At 42.9% G+C, this 12,836-nt stretch overlaps 1 protein-coding gene across 3 annotated transcripts in view; it reads left to right on the top strand.

The window, feature by feature from the left end:
* CARS2 (cysteinyl-tRNA synthetase 2, mitochondrial) overlaps positions 1-12,836 on the top strand; it is a 31,397-nt gene that overhangs the window by 13,873 nt on the left and 4,688 nt on the right. For all 3 annotated transcript variants that reach the window (XM_048494273.1, XM_048494272.1, XM_048494274.1), the window contains exons 9-12: positions 1,399-1,463; positions 4,548-4,614; positions 5,689-5,827; positions 11,457-11,580. In XM_048494273.1, the coding sequence (XP_048350230.1) occupies positions 1,399-1,463; positions 4,548-4,614; positions 5,689-5,827; positions 11,457-11,580 (395 nt within the window). The remainder of the gene's footprint in view (positions 1-1,398; positions 1,464-4,547; positions 4,615-5,688; positions 5,828-11,456; positions 11,581-12,836) is intronic.

Below are 12,836 nucleotides of genomic sequence, written 5' to 3' on the forward strand. Positions count from 1 at the left end.
CACAGGTTGAGAACCACTGCTTTATGGGGACGAAGTAGAAAGCTTACTCTTGCACCCTGACGTATGTGGGTGAACTGTGTAGAGTAAGACATACCTTTGTGAATAAGAGATGCCCCTGGCTCACTGCTTTTGTTTATGTGAAAAGCCGACTAATATAGCTAAGCTTGATCAGTTCAGTTTCTGGTTCCTTTTGCTTGATGAAATAAATAAAATGCCTGCTTAACAGTCATTGTGATGAATCAGCAAGAACAAACTATTTGGCATCATACAGAAGATTTTTACTAACTTTTGTAGAGTTTAGCCAATATTCTTGATGAATGGTTTTTCATGGTTTCTGTAATGAATGTGTTTAAGAAGCAGTAAGCAGAGTTCCGAAGGGTTCAGAATTTTCCTAATCAGCAGGAGCTCAACTCCACTATTTTTAGGATTATACTTTTATGTATCTTTATAATAATCATTTATATAGCTCACATTTAGTGCTCAAAGTGCTTGAATGTGGTTAATTCATTTAACATCATGGGCACTGTGATGGAAGCCAATACATTACATTCATTAAGAAAATTCTTTTTTTATCACATATCTTTTAAAGAGGGATTATTCATAGCCCATTATTCATGGTCAAAAAATAAATTGTCAGTGTTCCATAATGGAATGCAGAATTTCAGCAGGCTTATTAATGGGACCCTATTGAAGAATGTTCCCTTTTAGCCTTTCTTGAAATACCTGTGGAAGGTGTTGCACAGTGAAAGTACACGGTGTGTTAGAAATGTGCTGTGTTCAACAAAGCTGAAAAAGCAGCTTCCCGCAGGGTACTGTTTTGTGTAGAAAGTTCGCTGAGTAGGAATTCTGTGCTAATATGTGATTGTGTCTTTAGCGTAGTGTGTTTTGAAAGGGTATAGACAGTCATATCTTTCCAGCACCTGTATGTTACGGTGTAATACATACCTACACATCACTATCCATTTTTGTTCAAAATAGTAAATGAATGAATGAATGAATGAATGAATGAATGAATGAATGAATGAATGAATGAATGAATGCAGGCTTCTTTTTTGAGGTTCTGTAGTAGACAGGGAAGTTAATATTTAGTCAAAGTTATTACTCGGTCTTCTGTCTTGCAGTAATATGCACATTGTTCAAATTAGAATCAAAAGACTCTTGAAGAAACACATCGTAGGCATTTCTAGCTGGTGAGCCCTGATCTTATCATGTTCTTTTTCTGTTCTTTTTGAATTGTTCTGATCTATTTCTTGATACATTAACCAGCTGATGAAAGATTGGCCATGACTGGTGGGATTTGTTTTTTATTTGTTATTTTATAGTTTCTTAAATTCTGAAAGGTAATTCTCATTTGTTTTGCCTGTGGTAGAAAGTGTTAACGTGCTGTTTCCATTACAGGACATCTACATGTTAAAGGGAGTGTGAAAATGTCAAAATCATTAAAAAACTACATTACAATTAAGGTACTGTAAACTTACATGTTGAACTTGATACTTGAAGCACTATAAGTACAATCCACCAGCAATGTTTCCACTGAAAGTCCCACAGAGTAGACAGTGTTTGTGCTAGATAAGGGCTGTATATGTGTTTACTGAATTTATACCACATGTTTTCCTCCTTTTCCTAAGTGACGGATATCATTGTCACCTCCTCCATTTTCTTCCCAGGAACCCTGTAAGTAAGTTAGGCTGAGATTGTGTGACTGACTCCAGGTCACCCAGCAACCTTCTGTGGCAGAGTGTGAATTTTAGCCCTGGTCTCCCAGAGTCTAGTGTGGCATTCTTACCACTGTATCACACTAGTTAGGGGAAAGGACCATCATATCGTGTAGATGGCATGGCGGGAATCTTGACGCCTGATATTGCTGAGCTTGGAGCTAAAATACTGTCCACCAAATACTGTGGTTTATCCTCACAAGTTGATAAATAAAGGAAGAAAAAGGATTAAGAATAAGGACCTAGGGAGTAAAAACTGCATTGTATGTTTGTTTACTCACTGTTTAGGATACCCCTGCCCTTTTTTCTGGGGGTTCTCTGATGACATGCATAATACCAGGATATAGTTGGAGGGCACACAGTGACACAACAACCTTGCCGAAACCAAGGAGTTTTGTTTGGTGTCTGAATGGGAGGCCACCTGGGAACACACACACGAAGCTGGCTTATTGTGAATCAGACCCTTAGTCCATCCAGGTCCGTATTGTCTATTCAGATTGGCAGTGGCCCTCTGGGGTCCCAGACAGTGGTCTTTGATGCCATCCGTCCTCCTAGGTGGAGATGCTGGATATTGAAGCTGGGACTTCCTGCCTGCCAAGCAAGTGCTTCATCACTCAGCCACACCCCCTCTCTAAGCCCTGTGTCTGCTGCCTTGAGGTCCATGACGGAAGAGGAGCGTAATGAAAATGTGAGATTCTGTGTGGTGCAGTGGTTAAGAGTATTGGACTAGGATATGGGGGACCAAATTCCCTCTCGTGCTGTGGAAATTCACTAGGTGACCTTGGGCCTATCACATATTCTCAGACTAGCTGCCTTCACAGGGTTGTTGTGAGGATGAAATGGAGGCAAGGAGAACTATATAGGCCACCTTGGGCCCCCCACTGGAGGGCAAGGTGGCATATAAATGAATTAAATTATGAGAGTAATGGCATTGTTGCCATTTTTCTGTTCTTTTTCATTTCATTCTTCTCTTTTTTGCTGAACAGTTCAGTGTACAGGGCTTTTAAACATGCGCCAGATTATATTTCTGGTCAGCCTTTCTTCAAGAACTCACGGTTGTCCTTTTCCCTCCACACATTTTATACCCACAGCTACCTTGTAAAGTACCCTGAGATCTGGGGACTGGCCCATGGTCACCTAGGAGTTTGAGCTCATGTCTCCAAGGTCCAGATCCATCCACTGCATCTCCTTGATTTTAAAAATACAGACATGTGTTTGCCAAAGAACAAAAGGATGCATTTGTTTGGACAGCTAAGTCTTTTCTTCAGCATAGGCTTTTGTATATCAGTTACGATTATTTATCTTTTAATAGCTGTATTTAGATGTTTTCCAGAGTAGTTTTCAGTCTACTGACCCAGACTTCCTCTCTCAAGGGCTCATTCCGCACATGCAGAATAATGCACTTTCAAACTGCTTTCAGTGCTCTTTGAAGCTGTGCGGAATGGCAAAATCCACTTGCAAACAGTTGTGAAAGTGGTTTGAAAACGCATTATTTTGCGTGTGCGGAATAAGCCTAAGCCATGAGGGAATTCCAGGTGGAAATTAGCTTCTGAAAAACTGCAACAGGGTCTCTTCTTTTGTCTCCTTGGCTTTGGAATTGAGCAGATTCCAAATGACTGGCGATGCATGCTTTCCCCTTTATGTAGTGGCACAGAATACCCCCTGTCCAGCTGTGCTTGTTCTTTGCTTCTTTCCTTCCTTATTCTTCCATCCTCCATTCTGCATTTTAATTTATTTTAAGTAGAATGGCTGTTTCACACAAATTGTAGTCTGAATATTTCTCTACCATTGTGGAATATTTCTTTACCGTTGTATGAGTGCTGCCTTGAAGATGGGTGTAAGCATCTTATTTGTTTCCTTGATCAGAGGATTTCTGAGGAACAGGCAAGTGATGTACCTAAAAACTCTTCATTGGTACTGTAAAGTGAAGCAAATGAGTACAGTGTGCAAGATACACAATTTGTGTGTTATGAAAAGCTTGAATTTGCAATCTAAGTTGTGTGCCCAATTTCTGTCTTGCTGATTTGTAGCGTGGTAATGGGATTAAAAGTATGAGCAGGTGTACTCTAATCTGGAGGAACTGGGTTTGATTCCCTGCTCTGCCGTTTGAGCTGTGGAGGCTTATCTGGGGAATTCAGATTAGCCTGTGCACTCCCACACACACCAGCTGGGTGACCTTGGGCTAGTCACAGTTCTTCTGAGCTCTCTTAGCCCCACCACCTCACAGGGTGTTTGTTGTGAGGGGGGAAGGGAAAGGAGTTTGTAAGCCCCCTTGAGTTTCCTATAGGAGAGAAAGGTGGGATATAAATCCAACTCTTCTTCCTCTTCTTCTTTTCTTCTTTGAAGTGTTGCAGAGTTATAGATATTAGTATATGGTAGAATAAGATTAGTATATATTATCATACTTAGGTATTATAGTCTTATGGGACACAAAAGCTCCCTCCCTAAACATGGGTGGGGGGGGGGGGGATGTAGACTCTGTATGTTAATGTGAGCATTTCTCCAGCCTGGAGGACTAGAAGCTTTCTTTACTTTCAGTGAAAGCTAAACATTTTCCAAATTTGTCATTTTTCTGCTAAACACCCTGCAAAACCTGTGGATTTGGAGTAGACAGTTAAGTTTGATTGTTGGTGTAAAATAGTAAAGAATCTGGAAGCCATGTGCAGAAATAATTAGTATGAGTTTTGGTTGGCACCCACAATTCTGCAAGCTGGAAGTGTGCGTGAACATGATTTCTGGGATTTGGTAGACCATGTAGGGATTCTGATGTAGAGACCATTCTGCTGCTCTATATGGATGATGAGTTATTCATTATCTTGATTTTTTCACTAGGATTTCCTGCAGAAGTCTTCACCCAATCAGTTCAGAATGTTTTGTTTGCGAAGTGGATACAGATCAGGTAAGGAAAAGCCCTCAGGTGAGAAATTTGGCTGCCCGGTTCATTGTGCATTATTCTCAGACACGTGCTTTGTCGGAGAAGCATGCTTAAAGCAGCTTTTTGTTATGGCTGAGCTGAAATGTTCCTTTCCAGCATGTTTTAGTTCTGAGAGTGGCAAACTCTAATCTGGAGGGCCTGTTTTCATTCCCCCATCTTCTGTATGAGCGAGGTGGATTCTGATTTGATGAATCAGGTTTCAGTCCTCACTCCTCCACATGAAGCCTGCTGGGAGTCACCGGTCTGTCAGAATTCTCTTAGGCCCTTTCCGCATGGCAAAACTAACTCAGAGTGATGCCAGGATAGATGAGGCCGGTGCAGCTCTGGGCCCCTTGCATGGCACCGGGAGGGCAGCCCCAGAGCCAACACGGCTGGGCAGTGCGCCTTCGCACAGAGGTGCGTCTGTTGTGGCTTTCCCTTGTCCCCTCCGTAGCTGACACCCGCAGCCATACCAGGTTGGTGCTCTCCTGCATGGCTATACAAGAGAGGGAAGAGGGGAGGGAACAAGAAAGCCGTGGCTGAGTAACGTGCCTCCTTTTCAAGGCCGTTTGTTTGGCGGTGGTTTAACTTAAGAATATGGAGAAGTCTGCTGGATCATACCATGGTGCACCTAGTTCAGCAGTCTCTGCAAGGATTTTAGCAGGTCCGTTCGAAACAGGCCAGTGGTCTTCCAGGGGACAGTCTTTTTTCCTGCCATCCATTTACAATGTTTACAGTGCAATCATATGCAGAATTGCACCCTTCTGAGTCCATTGAATGCAATGGGCTTAGAAGGGTGTAACTCCATGTAAGATGACTGTTGGTCATTGCCAAAGGTGATCAGAAATGGATGCTTGGATTTCCTAAGGGCAGAGATCTATCATCTCCCCATTCTTTTTCACAGCGTGTGGCTGTGCTTCGTCATCTACTGTTTTCATTTGCTTATGAACAGGAGATGGATAGAGGAACAGGGAGAGGGCTACTAGTTTTAACACTGCTGTTTATGCTCCTATAATATTGCAGAAACATTTCTCTCCTCATATACAATTGCATTTTTAGCCATAGAATATAATGAAGAAACCCTGAATGATGCAAAGAATGTCCTTCATACTATCTCTTCTTTCGTGAGCAATGCAACTGCCTACATGAAAGGGCAACTCAACTGCGAAGCCATTAGGGAAGATGTACTGTGGGAAAGGTAAGTGTGATCATTGGCGGGAGTAGGTATATTTGGCCTAGTTGACACATGCGGAAAGAAGAAGCAGAAGACACCTGAGATGCTATAGAGGGCTCAACCACTTCACAGTTTGTGTGGCTGGGAGAAGAGAGCTGTTGTAGTTTTTTTATGTTCTCCCTACCTTTAAAAAAAACCCCAAACCATAAGAGCATATCAGGAGGAGTTATTGTAACCTGGCCAAATCCCTCCATGGTGGTTTTCAGCTTGCAAGGATTTTTAATATAGAGGAACTCCACTTGCAGCCTGAAGTAACAAAGCCTCACTTTTAGTGGATTTAAAAACTTAAATTGGTCTATGACCGTATTCTCTCATACCTGTAGACTGCCACAGAGTTTACATGAAAGTGAACATCTGAAGTTTGATGAGTATTGCTTGTGTGAATTCAGCCTCGAGGTCCCAAGCACAACCTTTTTTGAGGCTCCTGTAATGTAGGGCATGATTTTGGGAGATGAATGAAGGCTTGGCTTTTGTGCTGTTCAAAAGGACTCTCTAAGGAAGAAACCTAGGATGAGTGATAGCCATCCCTAGCACATTAGCAAGTGTGGTTTGCCTACTGTATGTGTGTGTCCCCTTTCTGTTGCATTCACACTGCATGTTTGGGTGTATATCTAGAAATATAATGTGCAAAGTTTATTTTACTTATTGCCAGGATAACGAAGAACCCCATCCAAAAGTGAGGGGGGCAAAATCTGCTTGTGGGACCACTGCGCCGGCAAATTTGCCGTCCACAGGGCACTTGCCTCTGTGGAGAGGCAATTCCACCGACATACCGCTGCTTTGACCCTGCCTCTGGTGCTGGAATGTGGTGCCAGTGTCCCAACGCCCCTGTCACTGGAGTAGTAGGGGCGACTTTTTGGGCGGTGTAAGTATATGAAGCCCAATGGGGGCTTCTCCCTGGTGGGGAGGTTTTCATGCTTGTGAAGTTTCCCCAAGCTGCCGAGAAGCCCCTTTGGGAGTGGCGGGGCAGTGTGGTCACAGTGATGTAGCCGACCGACTGGACTTGTGGATGGGGCTGCAAGACAAGCAGTCCAACTATGTCTTGTTCCTTTTCAGTGCTATCACTTGGCTAACTGTACAATTGATAGGTTAAAAAATTAAATCGACATGTATTTGCATATGAATTGGCTAGTAGTTATGGGAACAAGCTGTCTGTATTATGAGATGATGGACTTGGATTGCTTAAGAAGAGGCATTCCTTCCCATGTAAGTGGAGAAAGAATACCTCTGCCAAGTGGGCTCCAGAGAGCTAGCATGCTGTAATGGTAAAGAATGACGGACTACAATCTGGAGAACTGGATTTGATTCCCCACTCCTCTACACGAAGCCTGCATGATAACCTTGGATCAGTTACAGTTTTTTTTCAGAACTCTCTTAGCTCATACAGAGACAGACAACGGCAAACCGTCTCTGAACCTGTCTTGCCTTGAAAACCCTACTTGTTGCCATAAGTCAGCTGTTACTTGATGTATTGTCGAAGGCTTTCACAGCTGGAATCACTGGGGTGCTGCTAGAACACGGCCATATAGCCCAGAAACCGCACAGCACCCCACTGTTACTTGATGGCGCATGCACACACACGGAGGACTCCTATTGCTTATGAATATGTTAAATTAACTTCCATGAAAAATAAACAGTGGCCCTTTTTAACCGATTAAAAATGTTGCAGTCTAGTTTCAACTTGCTCCACCATCCTGATTAGCTGACGAATCTGGGATATTGGGTTGTCTTGCCTTTGTAGATTGAATTCCCTGTTCTATTTTTTCTGTCGTTTTCTCTGTTTTCTTAATAGCTTGTACAGAGCCTAGGCTGAATGGGGCAAAGTCATCTATCGCTTCTAATGATTCATTATATGGTCATGAATCAAAATCAGTTCAGTTATATTATGAAAAAGAGCCATATTCTCTAGAACATCAGCTTCTGATTGCTCATAATTCTTTTTCCAATAATGTATAAATCTCTGGTATTCTTCATGAAATAGATTTATAGATCTTCTTTCCCTGAATATAATATATTATCTTCAAAAATGTGAATGAACATGCTCCATATTTTAATTAATCAAAATATGATGGTTGGAATTTATTCTCTAGTTATTTGCACTTGTCATGTTTGTGGTGGATAGCATATTTAATTATGCCTATTGTGTTAAATCTTTGTTCCCTGTCATGGTAGGTACTCCAAAGATACAGCTATAGGGTTGGTTGGTGTGAATTGTTTCCTTCCCTTCCCCAAATCTGTAAATAGGGGGATGTGATAGGCCCTTTCCACCAACTGAAGGGGCCCACACAGTCTCTTATGATTTTGGGGAGCCAGATTTGTAAACGTTCCCTCTCAGTTATAAGATGTTCTTAGGGTAGCAAATATAAATGGCTTTGAGTTCACTGCTGTGAGGTAAGTAGAACATGGAGATCACCGAGGTAGGAGTTCTATGGGAATAACAAACACGATTTAATTATTTACAGGTTGTCTTCAAATATTAAATTATTTACAGGTTGACTTTAAAGAACAGATCAGTAGGCAGGTCTCTAGGTAGTCCAAAGAGAAACTGGGCCATTTAAGTTAGTTATGGCTTCAGAGAATGGTTTTGAATTTTCTGGCAGGTACAAATGAGGTTTCTTTGGCTAGCCATTTGGTCCATCCACACAAGGCTGCCCTTTCCAAGAGTCTGACTAAATAATCATTACCAGCAGCATGCCTAACAACTGGGTACCATGTCCTCTCCCAGAGATGGAATTAAACCACTCTGCCACACTACCAGTCAGAGCTATCCTTCACTCTGACTTCTCTTTTGCTGAGGCAGACCTGAATTAACCCCTTCTGTACTTCCCTCCAATATCTCCCCCCTCCCCCCCCGCCCCGAAAGGTGATTGGATCCAGAAGCAGCACTCCCATTCGCTCAGGGACGGAATAGCTGAGTGGTTGTTTTTTTCTTTATGGGGACAGGAGCTGTCCTCCTCTGTCACAGGAGCAGGGTCTGTTCAAGAAACATATAAATCTGCCTTTTCTAAACATTAGAGCTGGTGTCAAATCATGGCCATCTTTTTATCCCAGAGACCCTGGGGATGGTGGCAGTGAAATAAAACAAACTATAAAAAGCCCCTCCACACCAGGGTTGGTGGATTACAACCAGATGATGGCCCCCCTTCTCCCTCCCTAGCCCTTTCCCCCTCAGGGTGGGTGGGCCATGACCAGATGACTGGCCCTCTCCCCGTTTTTCCCTTGTTACAGATGGTAGCCTTCCATTAGTACCTTTACTATCCTGCCAGCCACAGACCAAGGCACAAGCCTGTAACTCTTCTGTGACTATACATAAAGAAGTTACCATTTCAGGATAGGACTCTGTTTCAGAAAACAGTTAATCTTGTAGGCATAGCCAGTGAACACCTAAGTACTGGATTCAGATTAAAGCCACTTGAATTCAAAGACCTCACAAAATATAATTAAAGCAATTAAAATTGTGCAGATATAAACAATAAAAGAATAGCGAATAGTGAAGATAAAATAATAAAGTGAAAAAGTCAATCTAAGCACAATTACAAACATTGTATCTGAACATTTCCAAAAGACTGAGTCTTTCCATGCTTCAGAGTCCAAGATGAGGATTCTGGCAGTAAGATCCTCCAGAAGTGAAATAAGACACAAGGGTAGAGTGTGGGCTATCCACAAAACAAGGAAACAAGAATGAAGAATCTTAACTATATGCCCAATGACCTGCATTGGCCTAATCCGAGGTTACCAATCAGATGTGAGGCCAATGATGTCATTTGACCAACAAAGTTTGTTGAGGACCAGGTGACCTAAGAAATCAGAGGAATTTGCCAATTAAGCATGACACTCTGCAGGTGCACCAGACCCACAAACTGCCTCTCTCACCCAAGATCTCCGGTGTTAACAAGCTGGAATGTACTCCCCCACTTCATAGCGTTGAAGTGAACTGCACTTGGCTTCCTCTCCTCTCCCTTATCTAACTCTCTGAAGCTATAAACAGCTTGCTGAGTTTTAAAGTGAGAGAAACCTCCCATCTTTTCCTGAACTGTTGCCTGAATAGAACGAGAAACTGCTTTAAGGGACCAGTTTCTAGACATCTTAACCTTCAGAGTTCCAGATGGTAGCTGTATTGGTCTGCAGTGGCACAGCTACATTTGAGTCCAGTAGCACTTTAGAGACCAGTCAGATTTGGGGGGGGGGGGTATAAGCTCTCCATAGTCAAAGCTCTCTTCCTCAAAGGATCAAGTGCTCTTGATCCTATTCTCTTCAGACCCTGTTCTTTTGTGATTAAATCCACCGTTGCATGGGGCCACACATGCTTCCCTGAGCTCTTTGGAGAAAGGACGGTAAAAATTTGATATAGATAGGGCAGCATATTTTCAATGGAGGAAGGGTAGGAGTTCAGTGAATTGAAGAATACTGACTTGAATCTTGTTTCTGCAGGCACAGGAGGGGGCATTTTTGCCAATTGGTCCACAACAGCCCAAACCACACACATAACGGCTGCTCCTGGAGAATGACAGTCCTCTAGGAATGGGTGGGGGTGGGAATTTAGGTATCCTGTGAGAAAGGTGGATTAGCAAAAAAATCACCCCCCTCCTTCTACTTGCAGAAGTCTAGGTGGCATGCAAACCACTATGGGATTTGAACTCATGAGTGGTTTTCGAATTAATAGGCTTGGACCCTCCCACCCTCAGACCTGCTCCCTTATATGTGGTAGTTGACCAGAACTCATCCTGTAGGTTTTCATAGTGGAACGGGGAATGGAACTATGGTCTTCTCCAACACACTAACCATGACAGCACACTGGTTCTCTTAATTTAGCCTTCTGCTTTTTTCCATGGCGAAGCAAATTTCAGAGATTGTCACCATCCACTGAGTGGCCTAGACTAGCAAACATATGTGCAGTCCTGTGATACCACTCAGTTTTGTTAAGCTTCCATGTTGTAATAGCTGCACATCTTTCCACAGGAACGGGCTGCTCTGTGAGGGTCCTTTGCCTCTCACCCGGAACAGTTGCACAATTCAGACAGGAAAGCTATGACGGGTGGGATTTTGCTCTGGAATGTTTCCCTCAAGAGTTAAAAGAAAGGGAGGGACAGGCAGGAGTACTAAAACAGTGCCTGGAGGTTATTGCTCAGCTGAAGAATGTCTGTACATAGGATTCGGGAGTATCTCTTACTTCATATTTCTGAAATATTGCTCTCGATAATGGCTTTGGAGGAATAATTCAGTTTGTACAGCGGGCTTTGTTTTTGTCTTTTTTGAAAGGGTAAATTGCATTTCAGATACTGTCAAAAATCCCGAGTCTACTGCCATATAGCAAATTCCTCAATGATATCATCTTACTATAATTGAAGAAGTGGCTTTTCTCCGTCTAAAAATTATGGGCATGATGATGCTAAGTGCTTTTACGCTCCAGGAAGAAGTTTAAGCATGCATTTGAACTCTGTCCTAATGAAAACAGCGATAGATAAAAATGTTTAGCATTGGCCCCAAATAGCCAAGGAGTGTACCTTTGCTTCTATCACAAGCTCATTTTAGACAGCTGGTAAGTGTATTCCTTTCAGTATCAACGAGCTTTATTTGTTCTTTCATCTCTAAGGTTGTCCCACACTAAAGCAATAGTAAAAGGTGCCTGTGCTGATGACTTTGACACCTCCAGGGCTGTCGGTGCAATTACGGATCTCGTTCGCCATGGCAACAGACAGCTTAAGGCCGTCACTAAGGTAACCCATTAGGCTGCAAAGATCAGGAACAACAGTTGTCTGCAGTTCAGTATGGACAGATTGGTTTATTATGAGAAACCAGCTGGGGAAAAACCCCACATGACATTGTGTCCCCCCCCCTTCCCTTTCATGGTGGATTTTTATCCACGCTGCATTTCTAGAAAGCTAAAAATCTCTTCTGTTGGTGAGGTTTTTGTCGTTGCTATTATGTACTCTTGTGAAGGGGCACAGCTACATTTGCCTCTTTCTCTGCTCTTGACACCTTTTACCACTCCACAGGAGGGTGCTGTTACTCCCACTCCACTGTATTCCTCCGTTTTCTTCATTATCTTCCTGTCTGTTTCCAAGTGCTGGTGTATCATGACTTTTCCGACAATGAAAAAAGGAGGAAAAAAACTTTTGAATTCTGCACTACTAAAAGCTGAATTCTAAATTGGGGCCATTAAGCAGTTTGCTTCTTAGGCTTGCAACCCTGGACATACTGGGAGAAACCCTGAGGAAAGGTTGTACTGGCCACAGTGTCTTTACTCCCAAGTTAGCATGCAAAGGATCAGGCTGTCAGTTTATTTCATGTAATTTATTCTGTTCTGACTTGTCATGCAGAGAGGGAAAGATGCTGTGAAGTCCTCTCCCTCTTGCCAGTAGAAATCTTTGTCTTCTCTGTTGATTTATAAGGACCAAACTAGGCAATATGGCTGACACGAGTCCCAATCTGTTTTACAGCCATCAACATTAGGGAACTAACTAACAGGATCTGATTTGGCTTGGGAGCAGTGGCGTAGCGCCAACAGGGAGGAAGGGCGTGACGCCTAGGGCGGGGGCGTTCTGGGGTGGGCGGCACTGTGACAGGCGCAGGGCACATGCGTGCCCTGGGCGCAGCTCCGCCCCTGCTTGGGAGTGCTATGGGGAAGAGAGTTTTAGTTTCCCCCACCACAACCATTTCTGCTGATATTAATGACATGGGCGGGGAACAGAATCTCCTACTTCCTCCATGTCATATGCCTGAGGTGAATTGAGCCCCAGAGTTCTTGGGAAAATAATATTATGTCTGTCTATGCACTGATTTTTACATATATAGCACACATACTCCTTTTTGTAATTTTCCATTGCTAGAGAGGTAAAAGTTTTGCCTTTGGCAGAAATAGCATGTGAACATTCTTAAGCTTTGGTTTTTGAAGTTTTTTTTCAGTCAGATTTTCGGCTTTTTTAGGGATAAGATAAGATAAACTTTAATGTCATTGTGCACGCACAACGAA

The sequence above is a fragment of the Sphaerodactylus townsendi genome, linkage group LG04, assembly GCF_021028975.2.
Source record: "Sphaerodactylus townsendi isolate TG3544 linkage group LG04, MPM_Stown_v2.3, whole genome shotgun sequence".
NCBI classification, from domain to species: domain Eukaryota; kingdom Metazoa; phylum Chordata; class Lepidosauria; order Squamata; family Sphaerodactylidae; genus Sphaerodactylus; species Sphaerodactylus townsendi.